The sequence below is a fragment of the Sus scrofa genome, chromosome 6 (genome assembly GCF_000003025.6).
Source record: "Sus scrofa isolate TJ Tabasco breed Duroc chromosome 6, Sscrofa11.1, whole genome shotgun sequence".
NCBI classification, from domain to species: domain Eukaryota; kingdom Metazoa; phylum Chordata; class Mammalia; order Artiodactyla; family Suidae; genus Sus; species Sus scrofa.
Window position 1 is genome coordinate 77155030 of NC_010448.4, and position 20045 is coordinate 77175074.

The following is a 20045-nucleotide window of genomic DNA, read 5'->3' on the forward strand; positions in this document are numbered from 1 at the left end:
CCTCACGAGATCCAAGCCCAGGTCACCCAGGCTTTTGCCCAAGGCCAGATATCCTGCTTGGGCTAGAATCATTCATCCATCCATCCATCCATTCAATGACTATTTATTGAAGATCTATTAGGGAATTTAGGTGACAGAAGTGAATACGCAGAACCAGTGATTCCAGGACGGAGGAGGGGGCTTCCCAAGGAGAGGTGGACCCAATTCCATCGGCTTCCCCTTCGCAGCAAGCTCATCTGACGTAGGGACCTGGCAGTGTTTGATCTTTGCATCCTCATTCCTAGTCCCCCCATCCCCCAAAAGCCTGGGGGCCTGGAGGGAAAGTTCTGGGCTTGTGGGCCTCCCTGGAATGCTTGCAGAGCCGCAAGCTCCGGCCAGGCGGAGCTGGACGCCACCACCCCTCTTCAATTTGTTTAATGAAAATGCTTTACCGGTTCCATAGATGCTCAGCTGTGATAAGGTAATTGTCCGAGAGAGGTCTACAACCCATTAACGCTGGACGCAGTGCAAATTGAACTTGGAGAAGTGATCTAAAGGGACCGGAGGAGGCAGCCTGGCGCGATCAACACTCGGTCTTTTGTTCAGGCTGCTGGGAGCTTGGGAGGAGTTTCTTTCCTCCCCAGGCCCCAATCGTTCCAGCAAACGGAGATTTCTGCTGCATGCACACCTCCACCTCTTCAGATCTGCGTGTGCTCACACACACACACGCACAGGTACAGACACACGCATGTGCTTTCATACACTCTGAGACCGAAATCCACGGGCTCATAGTCTCCTATCTTCTTACAAACACACTCCCATAAGCTGTCACCTCCATCCCACCCCATTCCCCTTAGGCCACCAGACCAGATTGAGGGGGCATTCCCTTATTCCTGGGGAGGCCCTTTCCCACACTAAAAATGGAAAGGAGTGAGGGAGTATTAGGCAGAGGGAAGGTTTTTACAGATATTGGGGAACACGCTGTAAAAATGGCCTTGACTGCATTTCTGAAAGCCAGTGGGAAAGCAGGCAGCAAGGCAGGGAGGTCCACCGGAGCAGAAGAGATGGAGGAAGAGGAGGAGGAGGAGGAAGAGGAGGAGGGGGAGGAAGGGAAGCTCCAGCTGTCATCCATATCAAGGTGAGTGACAGGGAGTTCCCGTCGGGCTGAGTGGTTAATGAATCGGAGTAGGAACCATAAGGTTGCGGGTTCGATCCCTGGTCTCACTCAGTGGGTTAAGGATCCGGTGTTGCCATGAGCTGGGCTGTAGGTGGCAGACGCGGCTAGGATCCCGCATAGCTGTGGCTGCGGCATAGAACAGCAGACCAGCAGTTACAGCTCCAATTTGACCCCTAGCCTGGGACCCTCCATATGCTGCGCGTGCGGCCCTAAAAAGACAAAAACAAAAAACAAAAAAACAAAAACAAAAAAAAAACAAGGTGAGTGACAGAGGCATCTTGGCTCCTCTAGTCTCCAGACTTAATGTCTTTATTTCCAGAACTTGAGGAGGTAAGAGGTTCCCAGGACCAGTCTGAGAAGGAGGAGAAAGAAGAGGTGGATGGGGAGGAGGAAGGGAAGGAAGAGGGGAAGGAAAAAGAAGAGAAAAGGGACTAGGTGGCGAGAGGGAGAAGGAGGAAGGGAGAAGAGGAGGACGGAGGGGCTGGAGGAAGAATGGAGGGAGGAGCCCTCGGAGATCCTGTTTAGCAGTGGGCCTGGGAGAAGGCTGTTATGATTATCGTCGTTGTTATTTGCTTTGGGAACTGAAATCCAAAGCATTCTATTTTATTTTTGAAGAAAATGAAAGTGTCAGGCAGGAAAACATCTCCGTTTTCCCTCTCTTTGCTATTTGGGTTTGGGCAAATATTTCAAGGTCACTTTTAGAAGAGTGCTACTTCTTTTAAGAGGAAAAAATAAAAGATTGCCGGGTGTGTGGGGGGGAGAAAAGGTGTTCTTTCTCCAGGATGCCTCTTCGAATACGGCACTGAGGGCGGGCAGGAGGCATCCGGAACCTGGAGCGAGCCTCCGAGGGTCCTTTGTTCCCAGATATTCCCCTTCTCTCCCCACCCCCATGCCCACCCCCTCCTCTCTCATTATCAAACATTTGAAGACTGAATAATTCCATTTGTCGATGTCTTTGGCCAGAGCCTCTGAAAATGCAAAAGGCCCCGCTGAAATCAAAACCCCTGGTTTTCAAGGTGGATTTATCACCCTTTAAAGGAAGATTTATTGGGTAATCGCTTTCAAAAAGTGCTCATCGCACAGGGATCTGAAAGAAAGGGTGTCCTCTCCCGTGGGGCCCCAGAAAAGGAGCCCCACAGCCACCACGGGCCTCCCGCTTCCCAAATGACACCATCCGTTCCTGTCAGAGAAAGGCCACCGTCCCCAGCTGAAATCAACACAGGGGCTTGCTCCTGACCCTCAGGCCTACGTCCTTCTTTCCCATGCTGATTGAGTTTGGAGGGTCCCTTTTGGAAACGTGGGGTAAAGAACTCCTCTCTTTAGCTTTGTTGTGGCCCTGTTGTGGGGGTCCATCTCAGGCCAGACTGGGAGAGGTGGCGGGAGGTAGGGTTGATTGTGCAAACCTGAGGGCACTAGGTCGGGAATCAGGCGGTGCTGGGCCTGGACAATCTCTTTTTGAGAGTTTGACGCAGATGCCAAACAGAGGAGGGTCCCTTTCCAAAGGTCTCTGTCCAACCCCCTCTGACCGAAGGGCTCCCCCAGGGATTCAGGTCTGACTGAGTTACAGCCCAGAGAGCCGTGGAGGCCCGCACATACCTTAGGAAACCATGGTGATGGGGATGCTGTAGATGAGATGGACAGAGCAGGGACATTGCTGGGGAGAAGTCAGAAAGGCAAAGAGGAAACAAGAGCGCCTGGATGAAAGGAGAGATGGAGGAGCTCATGGGACAGACTGAAGGGGGGGCAGGCAGGGAGGGACAGATGACAGAGAAAGGGAGAGAGGAGGAGAGGGAGAAAGAAAAGGGGAGAGAGACAGAGAGGTTGGAGGGAGGGGCGGAAGGGAAAACTTTCCCAGCCACATCCAGCCCTACACACACAATCTCCCTTACAGCAGCCACTGGGGGGTGATTCATGTCTGTACCTGGAGTGAGTGGGGCAAAGGGGTTAGCAGAGGGAACTGAGAGGAGAGGGAAAGAGCACCCCCTTCCAGCTGGAGCCACCCCAGCTCCCAGGTGAACCCCCCTTTCCCTGCTGGATGTGAAATTGCCATTTCACCCCGCCACACTTCTTAATTGTTACAAAAATCATTTGTGAAATTGGTCTCCAACAGGCGAGGACCGCCACGCTCATTCCAACAGACCCCCCCCCACCCCGCCCCGGCCGCCTTCCTCCCCCTCCGCCTGCCCCGCGGGAGCCCCTGAAATCCCCCAGCCAGGGAAACGCAGGGTCGGTGCGCCAGCACAGGGTTTAGGGGAGTCCGCTCCAGGTCTCCCTCACGACTGGACCTGCTGCTCTGAGTCTTCCGCAGCTGTGGAGGGCAGGGATCATGCCAAGGGTTAGGTGGCCCCTAGCCCGTCGCCTGGGGTTCCAGTGTCCCTGGCAGCAGCCGGCCAGTGGCCCTGAGCCGAGAAGTCCGGCTGAGCCCCACTGGGCTCGGGAGAAAAGTGCGTACTGGCAGCCAAGAGTGGGAGGGGGACTGGGTCCTGAGCAGCCATGCCCCCGCACCCCCGAGGGCTTCCCTTGCCCAGGAATTGACCAAGTCACAGCTCACAGCTTCTCGATGAGCGCTTAGAGCCATGCTCAAGCAAAGAGGAAGCCACTCCAAAAACCTAAACGCAGACCCAGACTCTCGCTGAGACGCACACACTTAACTCAGCCTGATGCACAACTGACTGCAGACCTGCACACAAACCCACCTTCACCTGAACACACAGAGGTATCATATTTGCACACACAAACACACTGGCCCGTTCCACCCAAAGAGAAGAGGCACCTTTAATCCTTCCTTGCCAGGAGGGAAAGTAGTGATGAATGAGTGAACAAATGAATGAACTATATGTGTGTGTGTGTGTGTGTGTGTGTGTGTATTACACGCCTATGTCAGTGCCACCTCTGGAGGTCAAGGCAGGCCAGACCCTCCAGCCAGACGAGATATAAAGGGATTCAAGTCTGGATTCATTCTCGCCAGGCACACACAGTGGGGTTTAAAACTTCATCTTCCAATCTCTCTTGGGGGCACTGGATAGAGCACCTCCAAAACAGCAAAGGGTCCCAGAAAACCTGGCAGGGTCCCTATAACTCAGGCAGCCTGGCACCGTGTTTTGGAAAAGGAGTGTCCCTTCTAAAACTACTTGCCCCCCACACCCCATTCTGGAGCCACTGGGGGGCGTGAGTTTAATAGCTTTTCAACAGGCCCCCGTTTCCAGAAGGGCTCCCCCTGCCCTGAGCCACTGGGATCAGGGCAGGGGAGTGGGAGTCTGTCACACGCTGAGAAGGGCAAAGGTCACAGGTGAGGAAAAGGGAGGGGAGAGGGGCACACTGGGGCCAGCCTGAGGAGAGCCCCCAGGCCTAGAAGAGGCTGACCCCAGCCCGGGGAGAGGGCGGGCAGGGGGCAGGCTGGGGGGTGGGGGCGAGTTGGAGGGCTGGGTTTATTTTATTGTATTTTGCCTCCAGCACTGGGCCGGAGACACTCTTTCCCGGGGGAGACAAAAGACCTGCAGTCGTGGCGTCCTGCCCCGCTGGGAGGGCGTTTCACCCCCGGACTCGGTATCCCCAGGCAGAGGCGTCTGGTCACTCAGGCCCAGGAAAGCGGGAGAGTTGGGGGGGGGCTCAGAATTGCTGGACCTCTCATCACCCCACCCCCACTCCTCACCGATTAATGGGGACTCTTTCCCTCAAATCCACTGGTGGTGGAGGGACTCAGAATTGAGCTCAGGGTGGTGCCAAGTCCTGCCCACTCTGTGCCTCCCACTCCTCACCCCTTTTGACTCCCAGATCCTGGGCACCCACTTGTTTCGACCTCAGGGCACCAGACTACCTGCTGGAGAGGGGCTCTGGGTGTGAGTTGGGGGCTTGAAGAGGAGCACATGTTTAGTCCTGGCTAGGGGTAGGTGAGGGGCAGGGGCTGGAAGAGGAGGAAGAGGTGGGTCCCTAACACTCAGGCAGACCCAGTTTTCTAAAAAGCACTAGACCGGCAGTCTTTCTGGGCTACTCAGAGCTGCAGGAGGCCGGGCAAGAACGAGACACTGGAGCTCAGAGGCTATCTCACAGGAAAAGTCATAAACCTGTCCCTCGAAGTCACCTAAGCCAATTCCCAGTGGGCCCCACTCGCAGAAATTTCAGAGGGCATCAGTGAGATGAGGGAGAAGAGTGAAACACAGAGGACTCTGACTCTGGGAGGCTAGAGAAGAGGCAAGAATTCAAGAGAGGCAGACAGTCAGGCATTCCCATGCAGCCGGGCTGCGGAGATGGGCCTTGGGCCACCGTGGGCTGGGGACTCCGGGGGTCCGGGAGGCCCATTCCTCAAAGGCAGACACTGGCACTGAGTTGGCCCCCTTCCCCTTCTCCCTCCTTCTCCAACCCCCAAGCCCCGCCTTTGCTCCTCTGTTCAACGGGCAGTTCAAATTCTCCCCCAAAAGCGAGGTGAGCCGGGGATTAGGAAAGAGGAAAAAAAAAATATATTCGTTGGAGATTTCTTTTCGTTATTGGTCCTCGGCTCCCTTCCGCCCTGGCCCCCTTCCCTCCTCATGAATAAAAGAAAAGTCCGAACCTATCAGATCTCGTTTGCTGCCCCCTCCTCCTCCTCCTCCTCCTCCGCGCACTGCAGTGAGCACTTTTGCACAACTTACCCAGCAGATCACTCGCCCCCTCGCTCTCCCTCTTCTCTTCTCAACCCCGTCACCCTTGTCGCCTCCCCTCAAGCCCCGAAACCCGAGAGGCACCTTCTTCCCTCCCCAAGTCTTCTGGGTGGGGGGGTGGGGGTGAACGCCGGTGTGTAAGGGAGTAGCGAGTGTGGTCGGGGAAAGAAGGCGTGGAGAGGAGTCAGAGTGGAGAGGGAGGGAGGGGAGCGAGAGCGAGAGAATAAATATATAAATAAATACGAGAAAGAAATCCACTCCGCAGCCTCTCGGCTCAGAAACTTTGGCCCGGAGCGCGAGAGCGCGTCGCTCGCCAGTCCGAGGCTGGGGGTCCTGACTCCGGCTGCGTCCCCCCGGCCCCGCTCGGCGACCCGGCCTGGTCTCCCGCTCCTGCCCGGCGCATCCGCCCGCTCAACTTGGGGCCGAGCGGAGCGGGCAGAGACGGCCTTGGGGTTGGAGTGTTTGTTTGTTTGAACTTCCTTGTCGCCACCTTCCCTCCCACCGCCCCAACCTCCGCCCCCACCTCACCCCCCTCCCCAGCTTCTGGACTCGACCGACCGCAGCCGGGGGTGGGGGTGGGGGTAGAGAGTGTTTGCGGCGGGGAGGGGGAAGAGGTTTAAAAAAAAAAAAAGAAGAAATAGAAGAAGGAAAGAAAGAGATCGCAGCAGGGGTAAAGGGAGCGGACGGGAAGCGATTTTTGCAGACTCTGGATTCGTCCCCGGCGTGCGCGAGAATGGCGGCCCTGCCCGGCACCGTACCGAGGATGATGCGGCCGGCTCCCGGGCAGAACTATCCCCGCACGGGATTTCCTCTGGAAGGTAAGAGCGCCCGAGCTTGCCTTGCCTCCCTGCTCCGCCCGGACCTCGAGGTCCTTGGGGAGGTGGCGATCTCCACCGGGCCGGTGGCGGCACCAGAGACAGCAGAGAGGGTCCCCTTCGCTTCTGGTTCCCAGTCCAGGCGCTAGACCCGGGAAGTTTCTGGGATCGACACTTGTCCGGTTTCGCGTGGGTTTCACCCACCCGCGGCCTCAGTTCACAGGTCCTGGGTTCTGGCCTTTACCCGCAGGGCTGAACTCAGTGGATTTCGGCTCCTAGTCAATTTCAAGTCTTAGTGAATTTCAACTCATTCCACTATTTTCAGATACTTTTTCCTCTGCTACTTTCTCGGCTGTCTGCGCGCTTTCTACTCTTGTTCTGAACTGTTTTTGCCACCTTTGAGATGGTCTTCCAATCCCTTTTATTTCGAAATACCAACAATGTGTGATGTTTTCTATGTCTAACCTAAGAGCCTGCTTTTGGGGACTGGAAACAAACTAATCTGAAATAATAAATAGTAACAATTTACCCCCAAAACTTTCCACCTGGGCTTCAGAACTCTGGAACTCTCCTGGGGCAGACCTCAAGACAGCCAGAGGCCACCGAAATGATCAGACAAGGGGAAAGTGATAATTTTATAATGTGTCCTCCCTAGAAATCCAGCACCCTGGGGTGGGCAGAAAGGATGGGGCGGTGAACAGATTCCCGGCTGCAGAAAGGGCTGGCAGCGCACTGCCTCGACCCTTTCCTGTGTTTTTGTTTTGTTTTCTAACTAACAGAAGGCCATCAACCTGTCAAGTGAGGGATCACTTGGCTTCTGGGGGTAGGTAGCCCAGGTTGTTAGAGAGAAGTGGTTAGAGAGAAAGGTGCGACTTTTATTTTTTAATTACTCTTCTTATAATTGTATGAGCCCCTTGTGCTTAAGGAAAGAGAGAAGGCAGGGAGGGAATAGATGGGCGGACAGCCTGCGATCTGGGGAGGTTGGGGGGGGGTCCCCTCCGGCAGCTAGACGGGCGCGGGTCCCTGAATTAGACAGAGGCGAGGAAAGTGGCTCCGTGATCAAGTGCGCGCGAGCAGCCACGCAGGCGGGAGAGCGCACAAGCCCGGGGATTTGCCGTGGCACTCTCCTGTAGCGAATGCAAGTAAAACAGGCGGCCGAGGACGCGCGGCGGATTAGGACAATATTTGCCCAACATGACGGAGAATACTGAGGAGAGCCGAGCGCCGGTCGCTAAAGAGGCTCTTGAATATAAAGTTGGGCGCTTGAGAGCTCTCGAGCTGTAATGGCATATCCCGCCACGGAGACCGAGTGACTCTGACTTGGCGACGCACGATTTCTGATTAAATCCGAGGGTGGCTTCAGACACCTACTTTTACAAAAAGGGGTGGGGGCACCCGCAGAGTGAGGGAGGAGGCGGTAGGAACAGCTCAGCAACCAAGCCTGTTCTCGCCTCCTCCCTTCCAATTATACTGTCAGCTCCCTCCACTCGGGCGGCTGTGAAATCGTTCTAATCTGCCAGATCTCCGCAGCCGCTGAGTCCCCAAATTGGGGGGATCGAGGCTGGATTAGTGCACCGGTGGTCCCCAACCTTCTGGGAGGAAATTGTGTGGACTTTGCATTAAAGCTTCCCAGGCGCTCTCCTCTCCCCAGCACACACCCAGGGGAGCTTGTCTTCCTGGTTCCCAAAGGCACCCACTCTCAGAGACTCGGGCCCCTCTGTGTACCAGCCTCTCTGAATCTGCAGGGGCAGTTCATGAGTTTTGGGGGACAAGCAAGTATTAGATTTAGGAGCTTGCTGACAAGGGGGCATGTCCCCAAATCATCCCCAAACGAAATTAGAACTCTGAGAGGGGTTGGAAGGAAGGAGAATCCCTCAAGAGACAGGCAGTTGCTCCCAGAGGCGGCAACCAACGGCGCTATGTTGCCAGCCCCTCTGCTGTGCCCGTTCAATTATGGGCAGGACAGTCCTGCTGCTCAAGCCAGGGCTATAAATACTAGTAATCAACCAGTCCCTCTGGCCCCCCAATAGAATGGATCAATCTTGACCACTCGGAGCAGGAGACTGACCAGGTGGGCCACTTCTCACCCGTGACTGGCCTCTCTAAAAGGCAGGTGGACCTGCTGCCCGAGCTGAGTCCTGGGCACCAGAGAGCTATTGGTCCCAGAGTCTCCAGGCTCCACCAGACTCTATAGACTCTGCCCTCTCATCTCTGGCTCTCTTCTTCCCTTTCTCAGAGGCATTCCCCAAGTGTGTCCTCATTCCCTGTAGTGTGGTGGGACTGGGGACACGCATCCTCCGGGGGGGACTCTTGTCATCAGCCATGACCCCTCTCTTCATCCCTGCTGAACGTTTCCTTGGCTTCACGACAGTTTTTGTTTGTTTGTTTTTTCCCTCCATGACCTCTGACCTCCAAATGTGGGCAATTGATGGATCTGTCTCAGGGGTTTGGGGGCCCCCCCAAAAAACTGGAGTCAAAGGGCTAAACGCAATGTCTCCTCTGGATCCTTACCCTATGCCTCTCTCTTTCCTCATCTTCCCTTCCCTTCTCCAGTGTCCACCCCGCTTGGCCAAGGCCGGGTCAATCAGCTTGGTGGGGTCTTCATCAATGGGCGACCCCTGCCCAACCACATCCGCCACAAGATAGTAGAGATGGCCCACCACGGCATCCGGCCCTGTGTCATCTCCCGCCAGCTGCGTGTCTCCCATGGCTGTGTCTCCAAGATCCTCTGCCGCTACCAAGAGACCGGGTCCATCCGGCCTGGGGCCATTGGAGGCAGCAAGCCCAGAGTGAGTGTCTTTACCACTGAGCTGGCAGCCAGCCTTCCCATAGTCGGGGGATCCTGGCTGTAGCCCCTCTCCCTACCCTGTGTCATCCAGTAGCATCGGGGTGTCTATAAGCTTCCTATGGGAAGTCCAGTGGGAGAGTGTTCCCACCACCAGCCATCCTCCATTATTTGAATTTCTCAGGCATGGGAATAACTGAGGTCCAGATTGCCCAAGACTTTGAGGCCAGCAAGTCCCTACGTCTGCCCAGACCCTCTATCACCATCCCAGCCCAGGGAAAATCAGTCTTGCCTGAAATAGTGAGGGGGTGTGGGGGGGTCCTAATTAGGTTTCTATGCTATTACCTTATTCCATATCTCCCCAGCCTGTCTGCCTTCCTGGGAGCCAGGAACAGGTTTCTTAAAAGGATGAAGCCAATCTCAGAACAGAGGCGTGGTGACCAGAGCCACCAGCCTGGCCTGGGGCTCTTGGGAGGTTGATATTAAAAGTATCTCCCTCCCCCCACCCCATCTTTCCACTCCTCCTCTCCCACCTCCACCTCTGAAGCAGGTGGCGACTCCGGATGTGGAGAAAAAGATTGAGGAGTACAAGAGGGAGAACCCAGGCATGTTCAGCTGGGAGATCCGAGACCGGCTGCTGAAGGACGGGCACTGTGATCGCAGCACTGTGCCCTCAGGTGAGAAGGCAGCTGAGCCGGCAGAGCTTGCCAGGAATCGGGCCAGGGTTCAGGTCCTGGGGGGGAGGGGCGGGGGGGGGAGGATGGATGACTGGGGACTTGGAGAAAAGTTGGGGGGGGGAAGAGCCCCAGTGCAGAGAGGGTGAGGGCACAGGAGGGAATCAAAACTGAAAGGAAGATGGGAAGAGGGAAGAAGGAAAGAGAAGTTGGGAAAGAAGGGTGGGGGGAGAAGGAAGAAAGGGAGGAGGAAGGGAGAGAGGAAGGAAGGGAGGATGGAGGGAGGGAGGGAGGAAGGAAGGGAGAAAATGGGCCAAAAGTTACCCTATAATGTTGGGTGATAAGGAAAGTTCCTTGGTGCCTCCTCAGAGAAGTGGCCTAGAGAGATGGGTCCATCCTAATACGGTAGCTTATAGGCTCCCAGGACCCCTTTCCCCAAGTCATCATTTCCATTCTGTTGCTGCCACCAGCCACCATAGGGTTCCAAATGTGGAGGCCCTGAACCTTGCTGTCTGTGAGAGGGAAAGAGACCTGAGCATAGATGTGTGCACCTGAGCACCCAAGCCCGCAGGACTGGGATGCACACCTGGGTGTGGGGACAGTAGCAGCAGGGGCTGGAGCGCCTGCAGGGAGGTCCTGGGAAGTGGGTATACTCCTAGAGGATATGATAGTGTAAAGCACGCGGGTGTGCAAGGATATGCATAAGAATGCCCTCGGTGGGTGCCTATGCCGCAGGTGTGATTCTCTACGTGGGTGACCATACTTGTGCCTCTCAGTTGGTATAGATCCCCCTGAGTGTGTTTTGGGGGAGAATGGGTTCCATGACTTCTCCCAGGGCCCCGGGCTGCTGCCATCCGCGGCCCCAACGACTTATATTCGCTCTTTTGCCTTTGAATTTCTGAGGTTTAGTGAGTTCGATTAGCCGCGTGCTCAGAATCAAGTTCGGGAAGAAAGAGGAGGACGACGAAGCGGACAAGAAGGAGGACGACAGCGAGAAGAAAGCCAAGCACAGCATCGATGGCATCTTGGGCGACAAAGGTAGGGAGCCGCCCCCGGGACCGGCGACGCCAGAGCCTGCGTCTCCCTGCGCGGTCAGGGTGCGGGCCAGTGGTTCTCTGCCGCCACCCGGACTGACGGCCAGAACTTTAGCGCCCGGCACAGCCCAGAGCCTCTGGGGTGAGCGGAGAGCGCCCCCTTGGTGCGCCCCGGTGTGGGGCTGGGCGCCGGCAAAGCGGGACTCAGGGACTCAGATGGCTTCTGTGTCCCCAGGGAGCCCGTGGCAGGTCAGCCTCGGAGCCCCGCGGACTGCGCCCCCCGGCGCGCCTGCCCTAGCCCAGGACTCCAGGCCGTGTGTTCTCCTCTGGAGCTGGTGTTTTGGCTGCTAGTCCTGATGTCGATCTATTATTTATGGGAAACTTGGGCAAAGGGGCGGGGGACGAGGAAGGAGGAGCCGGCCGGCGGCTCCCTAAATGAATTTGTTAACCAGACCCGCACACGCTCTCTAAACGGTCCCTTGAAACCCCGCCTGACAGTTGACTGACCGCTGCAATCAATAAAAATTAGCGAGGACCGCGTGGGCCGCCGCCTAATTCTGTCTGGCGGTGCCAGGGCCAAACCGACACAGCTTGGAGGCAGTAGGCAGGGCGGGGGTGCCCAAGGGTGCACTTTTTAGGTGCTTTCCTCTTGGGCAGGCTACCAGCGGGGGCCAGGAGTTAAGGCCAAGTTCCCAGACGCCCAGGGTCAGAGGATCCCAGAGCAGGGGTGGGGGCTGGTGCCGGCCGGCCGGGGGAGAGATTGGAGCTCCACACACCCTCTGCCGGCTTTTAGCAGGGCTGCCAACGCAGGCTGGAGTCTGAACCCCGTGCCCTGCTTTTTCTCCAGATCACCCAAGGCGAGGCATTTATCTTTCAAGCGCCTGCACGCCCAGGAGAGGGGCTTGTGCTTTTGTTTACTGACAAGGGAAGTTTCAGGAGAAGGGAAAGTCCTTCCCAGTTAGCCCTCCCCTGGCAAGTCTCTTTGAGGCTTGGTAAGTGCGTGTCAAGGGGGGACATGGGAAAAGAACTAGAAACGGAAGACCCAGAGTCACAAAGACGGGACCGGGAAAACAGGCTAAGCTCCCAGACAGACATGTGGGGAGGCGGCAGGCAGACAGGAAAGGCAGGGGCCATTATAACCAGCAAAGAAGAAGAAGAAGAAAAAAAGTGGCCTTGAAAAAAAGTGGGGGAAACTTGTAAAAAGCACATTTTGTTTGAGTTTCCTACCAGGGGGTTCTCAAGTACACCTCTCCTCATCTCCCTAGAACTCCCAGGCCAGTTCTCCCTGCAGTTTTCAGGAGTCTCTCCCAACCTTGAAGATGAACTTCACAGACAAAGCCCGCTTCCAAAGACAACTCCCAGTGAGGCCCAGCCCCCACAAGCTTGGGCCGAGGGGGGAAGGATGGAGGGGGGAGCAGGGGTGGCCCAGTGTGAGAGCAGCCCGAAGCTGGGGAAGGGGCGGGCTATTGACATTCTGGGCCCCAAGTGGAGCCCAGTCCCACAGGGGACAAAAGGGCAGGGAAGAAAGGGAGCAGAGCTGTGCCTGGCATCCCGCTGTGCCGGGGCTGCCGTAGGGCCTCGGGTCTGCAGCAGGAAGCGGCCCTGTGCTGCCAAGTAGCCTCTGGCTTCGCTGAGACAGTCCAGAGCCCGGGAATCCCCGTAGGGGGACCCACGCCTCACTGCAGTTCGGTTGGGAAAGGGACCTAGTTGGACTTGTTTTTGTGGGTTGAGGGGGACAGAGAACTTGAATAATCTTTCCTGGCCAAGTACGGCAGAGCAGACACAGCTTCTGAGAGGTACCCAGGGAGAAGCAAAGGAGGGTGGGTTTTATGCAGAAAGACTTTAAGTGTATGCGCGTGCGCTAGCCTGGTGGGGGTATGTCCATTTCAGTCTGTAAGAGAGATAAATTTCTTCTGAGAAAGAAGGAAAGGAAGAGGAGAGCAAGTTTGGGTGGTTTGGAGATAGATCCCTCTGGCTCAGAGGAGTCCAGGGGTTTCCCACGCTAATCTGGGCTCACAAAACGCGCTGACAGGCAGCTTCGCTGGACAGAGGTTTTCCCTGCAGTAGAGAGAACCCGGAAGCTCCAAGTGTCCCCAGGGTTTAACGAGGAGGCTGGCAGTGCCAGCTGGGGAGGCTGGATCTGGAGAGGAGTTGCAGAAATGAAATGAAAGCGGCGGCTCTGGTGTCCCAAAAGCCCGGTGGTTTTTGAGTGACAGTGGGGCATGTTGGGCCCTGTGACTGGGGGCTGGATGACCCATGTAAGCGCATGTGTCTCTCGGTGTGGCTGTTCGCCACGGGCCTTCGGATTGGAGTGCCGTGGGTTGTATTGGGGCTCGGGGGAGTCTGTGTGGACATGCAGTGTGATTATAGATGGGAGCGGATGGGCCGAATGACAGTGGGGATGAGAGAGGGTTGTCTTTCTGTCTATGGACAAATGGTATCAGCTCCAGATTCAGGTACCTTGGTCAGTGGCGAGCCTCCCCATAAAACCACACAGCTGGCACCTCTCCTCCCTCTCCCAGGCCCGGGATGTCAGTTTCATGGCCAAGTTAAAGGTGAGAAGACCTCCCATCCTTCACCCCAGTGGTCCAGGTGGGGAGAGGCCAAGATACCCCCTGGGCAGAGCAGGAGGAAGGCTGCACACCCACAAACTTTGTTTTGGCTTCTCGCGCTTGACAAATGCTTTCTCTGGGGGTTGCCCCTCTCATGGCGGGGAGCCACCGAAGAAGGGGTTTAAGAGCTCTCTTCTTTAAGCGCTAAAGAGAGATCCCTCCCTGAGTCCGTTTTTTCCTATCGTCCGCTTGGCATTTAATAATGTTAAGACTTATTAGAGCTGGTAATGAAAACTGGGACTGCTGAATAGGAAACTGTGTTGGAGAGGGGTGTAATAGCTTCCAGGCATGGTAAGAAACTATTTATCCGCAATCAGGCCTCACTCTCAGAGTTTGAAGCACAAACGTTAAGTTGAAGGGTTTTAAAGCAGATTAAATTGAGCTTTTATTTCTGTGCACTTTCATCTCTGAACAGCTCACTCCTGCTCCCCTTGGGCTGATATTCATGAGGCTGTTCATATTTTTTTTTTTCTCTTATCCTTGTTAAGGCTGAGTTATTAGGGTTGTTGGTTGTGAGGATTCTCAGACTGATGTGGTTGGGGGGCTCCGGCCAGGCTCTGCACACCTGGAAAAGGAAATGGACAGTTCCTTTGCCCTCATCCACTTACACCCTTTTCTCCTCACCCCTTCTCCCAGGATCAGGGGCGAGACAGGCAGGGACCCAAGTGGGAAAGTGTTTGAGGAGACATGGAAAGAAAAAGATTTTCCCAACCTGAACCCAGAGAGACTCTTGTGGGAAATTTGATAGGGGTTTGCAAAGAGTCAGACCATTCCACCGAGGGAGTGGAGGGAGGGAGCGTGAGGAAATAAGCAATCATTTCAAAAAGCGGTAACAACAGTCATAAATAGTAAGAGCAGCAAAGCCTCTTGCATCTGAGGATGCCCAAGTTTGGGCTGAAACTGACCAGATCAGACCACATTGGTCTCAAGGGTAGAAAATCCAGCTGGGTCACGATATGAAATAAGGGGAGAAAGTCACAAGATTAAAAAGAAGAAGAGTGTGCATTTTCCTGGGGTGGGGGAGCGATGGGGTAAAAGTGGCAATGTCTAAGTCCCTCTGAGAATTTGCTGACTACTGGGTATGAAAGACTGTCTGAGATGGGGGCCAAGGATGTTTGTGTATGTGTGCGCGCGGGCGTGTGGTAGATTTGTGTCTTTGCATTTTTCCTTAATTTATCTTTAAAGCGGCAAACTTACAGGTGTGGAGTGGGAAATGACGGAGAAGGATCGGAAAGGAGGGGAGAGCCCGAAGTGTCGGTTTTAGACACTTGTAAAAGGAGGTGGGAAACAATTTAATTTGGCAGCAGCGATAGCTGCTAATGCGGTTTTCGGTCGTTTGCTACACTGGAGGAAGCTGTTTTGATTGTGTGTACAAGGACCTGCCAAATTTAATTAGGCTCCGGGGGAGCGAATGAATAGGGGAAGGGGGGCACGGGCTCCCCTCAGCCCACAACGTTTTTTCGGCTTCACACCTGGAAGGGGCATTGTTTACTGGATAGATGGTGACGGCCGAAGACGAGGGGAACGGCCCCCAGGGAGAGGGACCTTGGAAGAGGGAGCGGGAGGGGTCGAAGATAGTCCATTTATCAAGAAACAATCTGCATTGATTTAAACCAACAAGTTCCCTCGTCTGTAAATGTGTGTTTAGAGAAAGGTAATTGACACTCCACCAAATCAAAGGATTACCCCGGGTTGGCAATCTAATCAAACAGAGTCCAGGCGGGATTTGAGGCTGTTCAGAGTGGGATCAGCTTCGCATAATGGGGGCTCGGAGGAAGATGGGAGGGTGTCAGGCAATTCCCCGGCTTTAGGCAGCGCTCGGCGGTGGCTGTTCAGTGAAACCAGAGGGGGAGATGCGGGGGGGGGGGGGGCGGGAAGAGCTCTGCTGAGCCGGGGTGGTAGGGGGATGGGGTGAGCAGAGAGGGGGTGTGCGGGGTGTGTAAGGGGGAGATCCCAGCGGAGGGGGCTCCGGGCGAGAGAGCGATCACACACTGGGCTGACAAGACTCCCCCTTTCTTTCCTCCATCCCCCCCAAACGAGGAAGGGAGACAGGGTGGAGGGAGCTGAGACTAACGAAGAACAACAATGAGATAACTATTACAAAGGCGAACACTGGCGCGCGCTCGCTCGCAGCCCCAGAACCCGCGGTAAATAAACAAAGTCGGCAAACTGTTTGCCAGATAAACTCGTGCCTAAATCGAGTGTGACGGGCAAGGAGAGAAGAGACAGAAGGAGATAAGGTTGGAGGGGGAATGAACGAACATAATCTAATAGAAGACATTTAGAAAACAAACTTTAAACAAGGGAAAACAGGCGAGCGGCGGGTAATTATCCGCCCCAGAGATCGAGGGACGCCTTCGGAGGGCTGCGGGTGGGGTTTCGGGGACTGGAGCCGCGGAAGGGCTGCGCGCTAGGAATGGGGGGGTGCCTTTGGGACTCCACAGGGAACCGGGAGAGGGTCCCTGGGGCACACAAGGGAAGGGCTAGTGTCCCAGATTGAGGTTCCCGAGCAGTCCCAGGCTCCCAAAAGCATTTCTAAATAAGATGGGGTCCCCCGCTGCGAGGGCGTGCGGGTTTTCTGTTCACCTCCCAGGCACGCACTGCCACACATGGGCAGTTTCCAGGCGTTTGTACCTAAAAGACTCGTGTGCACGGCACAGCCGTTAAAGGAATTAGATATTTACCAGTTTGAAATAAGCCTGGCTAAGAAGAAGAGAGAAGAGAGAGAGAGAGACACTGAAAAGATGAAGCTGGGGGAAGACTTCAAACGAATTCATCATTTGGAATGGTGGAGGGGAGATTTACCAGACAGTATTGGGAAGTTATTTAGATATTAATAACACATTTTCCTGAGGCGCGACCACGGCAGCCATCTGCGCTGCTCTCCGAGCTATTTGGCTGGGTGAAATATGGGCGTCTCAAATGTTGGGAAGAGATAACGCAATCAGGCTAACCCTGGTCCTAAGACGGCATCGCAGCGTTAAACCCGGATTAACCTCCCCCCTCCCACCCCCGCGGCCCCCTCCCCTTTCACAGCTTTCCAAATTTTTCAGTGGAATTTACATGGAAGGATTTAAAAGCACATATAACAGTAGCCTTAAAGCAGTAAGATGATTATTTGGGGCTTTTTTTTTTTTAAAGAATGTCTTTCTGAAAATGATTGTTGTCGCCCACTACATTTCATATAAAAATATTATATGCAAACATATATATTTTTATATAGGGAAAGAGGACTGAGCAAATGAGATTTTCTTCCAGGTGGCCTCTTTGGAATTTCTATTTACCATCATCAGTAAAGTTGATGATGTTTCCTTCCTAATGGGCAGCCAAGGATATAAACATGAAATGTACAAGACTTCTGGCTCTGGCCCTGATGCCCCGAGACTAAACCAGACAGAACTCAGCACCACTTAACAGACAGTTTATGGTGAGGGGAAGCCTTCCTGCTACTAAGAACACAAAAGAGACACCCCAAAAGGGAGGCTCTCCAGGGGCTTTGGGGCCCTGATGGCCATGAGTGGGGGGGGGGCACATTCCAGGAATTCCAGAAAAATCGCTTGTCTCCCACTCCCTCTCCAGACTAATGAGGTAATTAGGAAACCCAGTTGGGGATGGGGATGAGAGGGGATTGGAAGGGTGGGACAGCCCCCCTCCATTTTTTGCTGTCCTTCGCCTTTCTTCTTCTTTCCCCCTTCCCCCAATTCTGGCTGAAAGAGGAAAGGTGGAAATGGGGTCAGCGCTTTCTGACCTGCTCGGGAGCGATTGGCCCCGGCCGGGTCGGGCAGGGGGAGGGAGGGAACTCGCCTTCCCAAATCGAATCAAGGCAGAACGGTGACCTAAGGGGGAAACTTCCCCATTAGTAGATAGATCTCTCCAGAACTTCAAACAAAGTAGGGGGAAGGGAGAGGCGAGGCGGGGAGGGAGTCTGGAGAGAGCGCAGGGGGAACTAGGGGCGAGCAAAGAGGAGGGGCCTGAAGGAGGAAGAGAAGGGGTCGAGGGCAAAGGGGAGGTGGGGGCCAAAGGAAGGGGTGTAGGGAAGGGGACGGCAAAGGGGGTCGGCTGCCCTTGGAACTTTTGCCCCGAGGGAGAGGAAAAGCTTCGCAGCCGCCCGCAACCTACAAAGGGGTGAGGGGAAGCTGTGTGCACCCCGAGTCACGCTCTGAAAAGGCCCCGAGGGCCTTCCAGGGCGCCTTGGGCGCTCGCGCCCGGCCCGCGGTTGGGCAGCTGAGTGCGGGTGGGTTGCCAGGGCCGGGGAGCCCTGCGAGCCTGCCGTGGATGAAGAGTCCGACTTCCCGGAGACTTCGGGTCAGCTCATGGATCTTTCCAAGACTCGGCCCTCCGGGCCCCGGGGGCGCCCTGGGCCTGAGCCCGGGTCGAGACCAAAGGAGGGATGGGCGGCGGCCGGGGCGACCCAGAGCCGCAGAGGGAGGAAGAGAGTCAGAAGGAGGATACGAGCGTCAGGAGGAAGAGAGTGCGCGTGCATGAGAAAATTCAGCGTGAGAAAGACCCCAGCGCGGGATCACAGAACCTGCCTAGAGCTTTCGAGGACGCAGAGCAGAGCGCAGGGGCCGAGGGAGGCGCAGAGCAGCAGGAGGAAAGACAAAGAGACGCAGAGCCACCGAAAGGCTGGCCTGGGACGGGCAGATCAGGAGAGACCGCGGGACCTGGAGACAGCCCGCGGGAGAGCGCGGGTGGAGAGGGCGAGCGCGCAAAGCCGGGCGATGGCGGGAGGCGGGCGAGCCGCTGTCGTCCTTTTGATCCTCCGCGGCTTCCTCTTATCAGAAGCGCTTTCGGTGACACCGGCACAAAGGCAGTTCATCATATTACAGCGCGGCCCGGCGGCTCGCTGCGATCCCGCCGCTTAATTAGAGGCGAGCGAGTCGGGCCGGCGGGGCGGGAGGGAGGCCGACCCCGAGGCGGGGCCCCCCCGACTCTGCGCTCCGACCCGGGTGCTGGAAAGGGGCCGGCCCGCGCGCCTGTCCCGGTTGGGACTGGGAGCGAAGGGGGGTGGAGAACCCTTATTCAGAGCGTCGCTAAATAAACAGCCCAGTCCCAACTAAAGTCCTGGGAGAGGGAGGTTCACCGCCTTCCGGTTTTTAGCAGCCACCCCTTCCAAGTTCCCAGCTTTGGCATGGCAGGGGCGCGCAGGCCACCATCCCCACTCCCCGGCTTCCGTCGCCGCCGCTGCGGAGTGGAGGTGAGGGTACAACACTGGTCGAACTGAAGGCTTCGTGCTGCTCTGGATCAAGTTCACACCCACCAGTTCCTGTGGGCTAAGTGTTCGAGTCACGCCTCCGGTGGCCTCCTCTCCCCATCTCCAGTGGAACCCAGTGGAACCCAGTGGGACCCAGTGGGAGGAATAAGGGAGGAGCAGAGTGCCCTTGGGTAGGCCGCCCCAACTCACTGGCGATGTAATCTGTAACGACTTTCTTAACCCCTCTGGGTCTCAGTTTCCTTCCACGGAAAACCAGAGAATTGGACTACGACAAAGATTCTTAGCCTTTTGGGAGACCCCAGACCCCCTTGAGAATGGGATAAAAACCAAAGAAATTGGCCATTCACAGAAATTCGTAAGAAGAATTTTACAGACAGTATAAAGGGGTCTCTGCGCTTCTAGAGGCCTCAGCCCATTAAGAACTTCACATACACATGTTTTCTGGTGACTCCAGTATTCTTGAGGGAGCATCTGATTCCAGAAGCAGGAGTCAGGGAGGAGAAGACGGATGGCGGATGGGGCGGGTTGGGGGAAGTGGTGAGGCTGAGAGCCTGCCTTCTGTCTGTCCCTTGCTGCTTCCTGCGTGCTTTCCAAAACAGAGGCAGTGGAACCCAGCCTCTCATCCCCAATTCGATTTTGGAGCTTATTATATGTAGGAGATAAGCACCAAAATGCTGTGCTCCTTTTTTGTCAGAAAGAGAAAGAAGGAAAATAGAAAAGAGAGAGAAAGAGAGAGGGAGGGAGGGAAGAAAAGAAAAAAGAACAGAAAAAAAGGGGAAAAAAGACATTTTCTCAGGGTGTGAATTTCTTCATTCATTCTGTAAAAAAAAATTGTTGAGCACCTACTATGTGCCAGGCATTGTGTTAAGGGCCCAGGAATACCTGAGACATCCAGAAAGTCCCTACCTTTGTGAAATTTTGAGCCAGGTGGTAGAGACAGAAATTTTTAAAAAAACCCAAGATGAACAGTCGTACTTCAGCGCGTGTGTTTGCGTGAGGGTTTACTTGCCCTTCCCGGTGCACCAGCCTCCTTGCCAGGCTATCTTTGTGTGTCTGGGTATTCATGACTGTTGGGGGGTGGTGAAATGTCTCTGAGTGTTTGCGTTTGGGGAGCTCT

The 20045-nt window shown here is 55.4% G+C and overlaps 1 protein-coding gene across 3 annotated transcripts in view; it reads left to right on the plus strand.

Moving 5' to 3' along the window:
• The window catches only part of PAX7 (paired box 7), a 107800-nt gene continuing 93552 nt past the window's right edge, over positions 5798–20045 (plus strand). The window contains exons 1-4 of one of the 3 annotated variants that reach the window (XM_021095460.1): positions 5798–6611; positions 9162–9397; positions 9941–10070; positions 10977–11105. In XM_021095460.1, the coding sequence (XP_020951119.1) occupies positions 6527–6611; positions 9162–9397; positions 9941–10070; positions 10977–11105 (580 nt within the window). In that variant the 5' untranslated portion in view covers positions 5798–6526. Of the gene's footprint in view, positions 6612–9161; positions 9398–9940; positions 10071–10970; positions 11106–20045 lie in introns of all 3 variants that reach the window. The other 2 variants (XM_021095458.1, XM_021095459.1) reach the window with 2 other exon arrangements.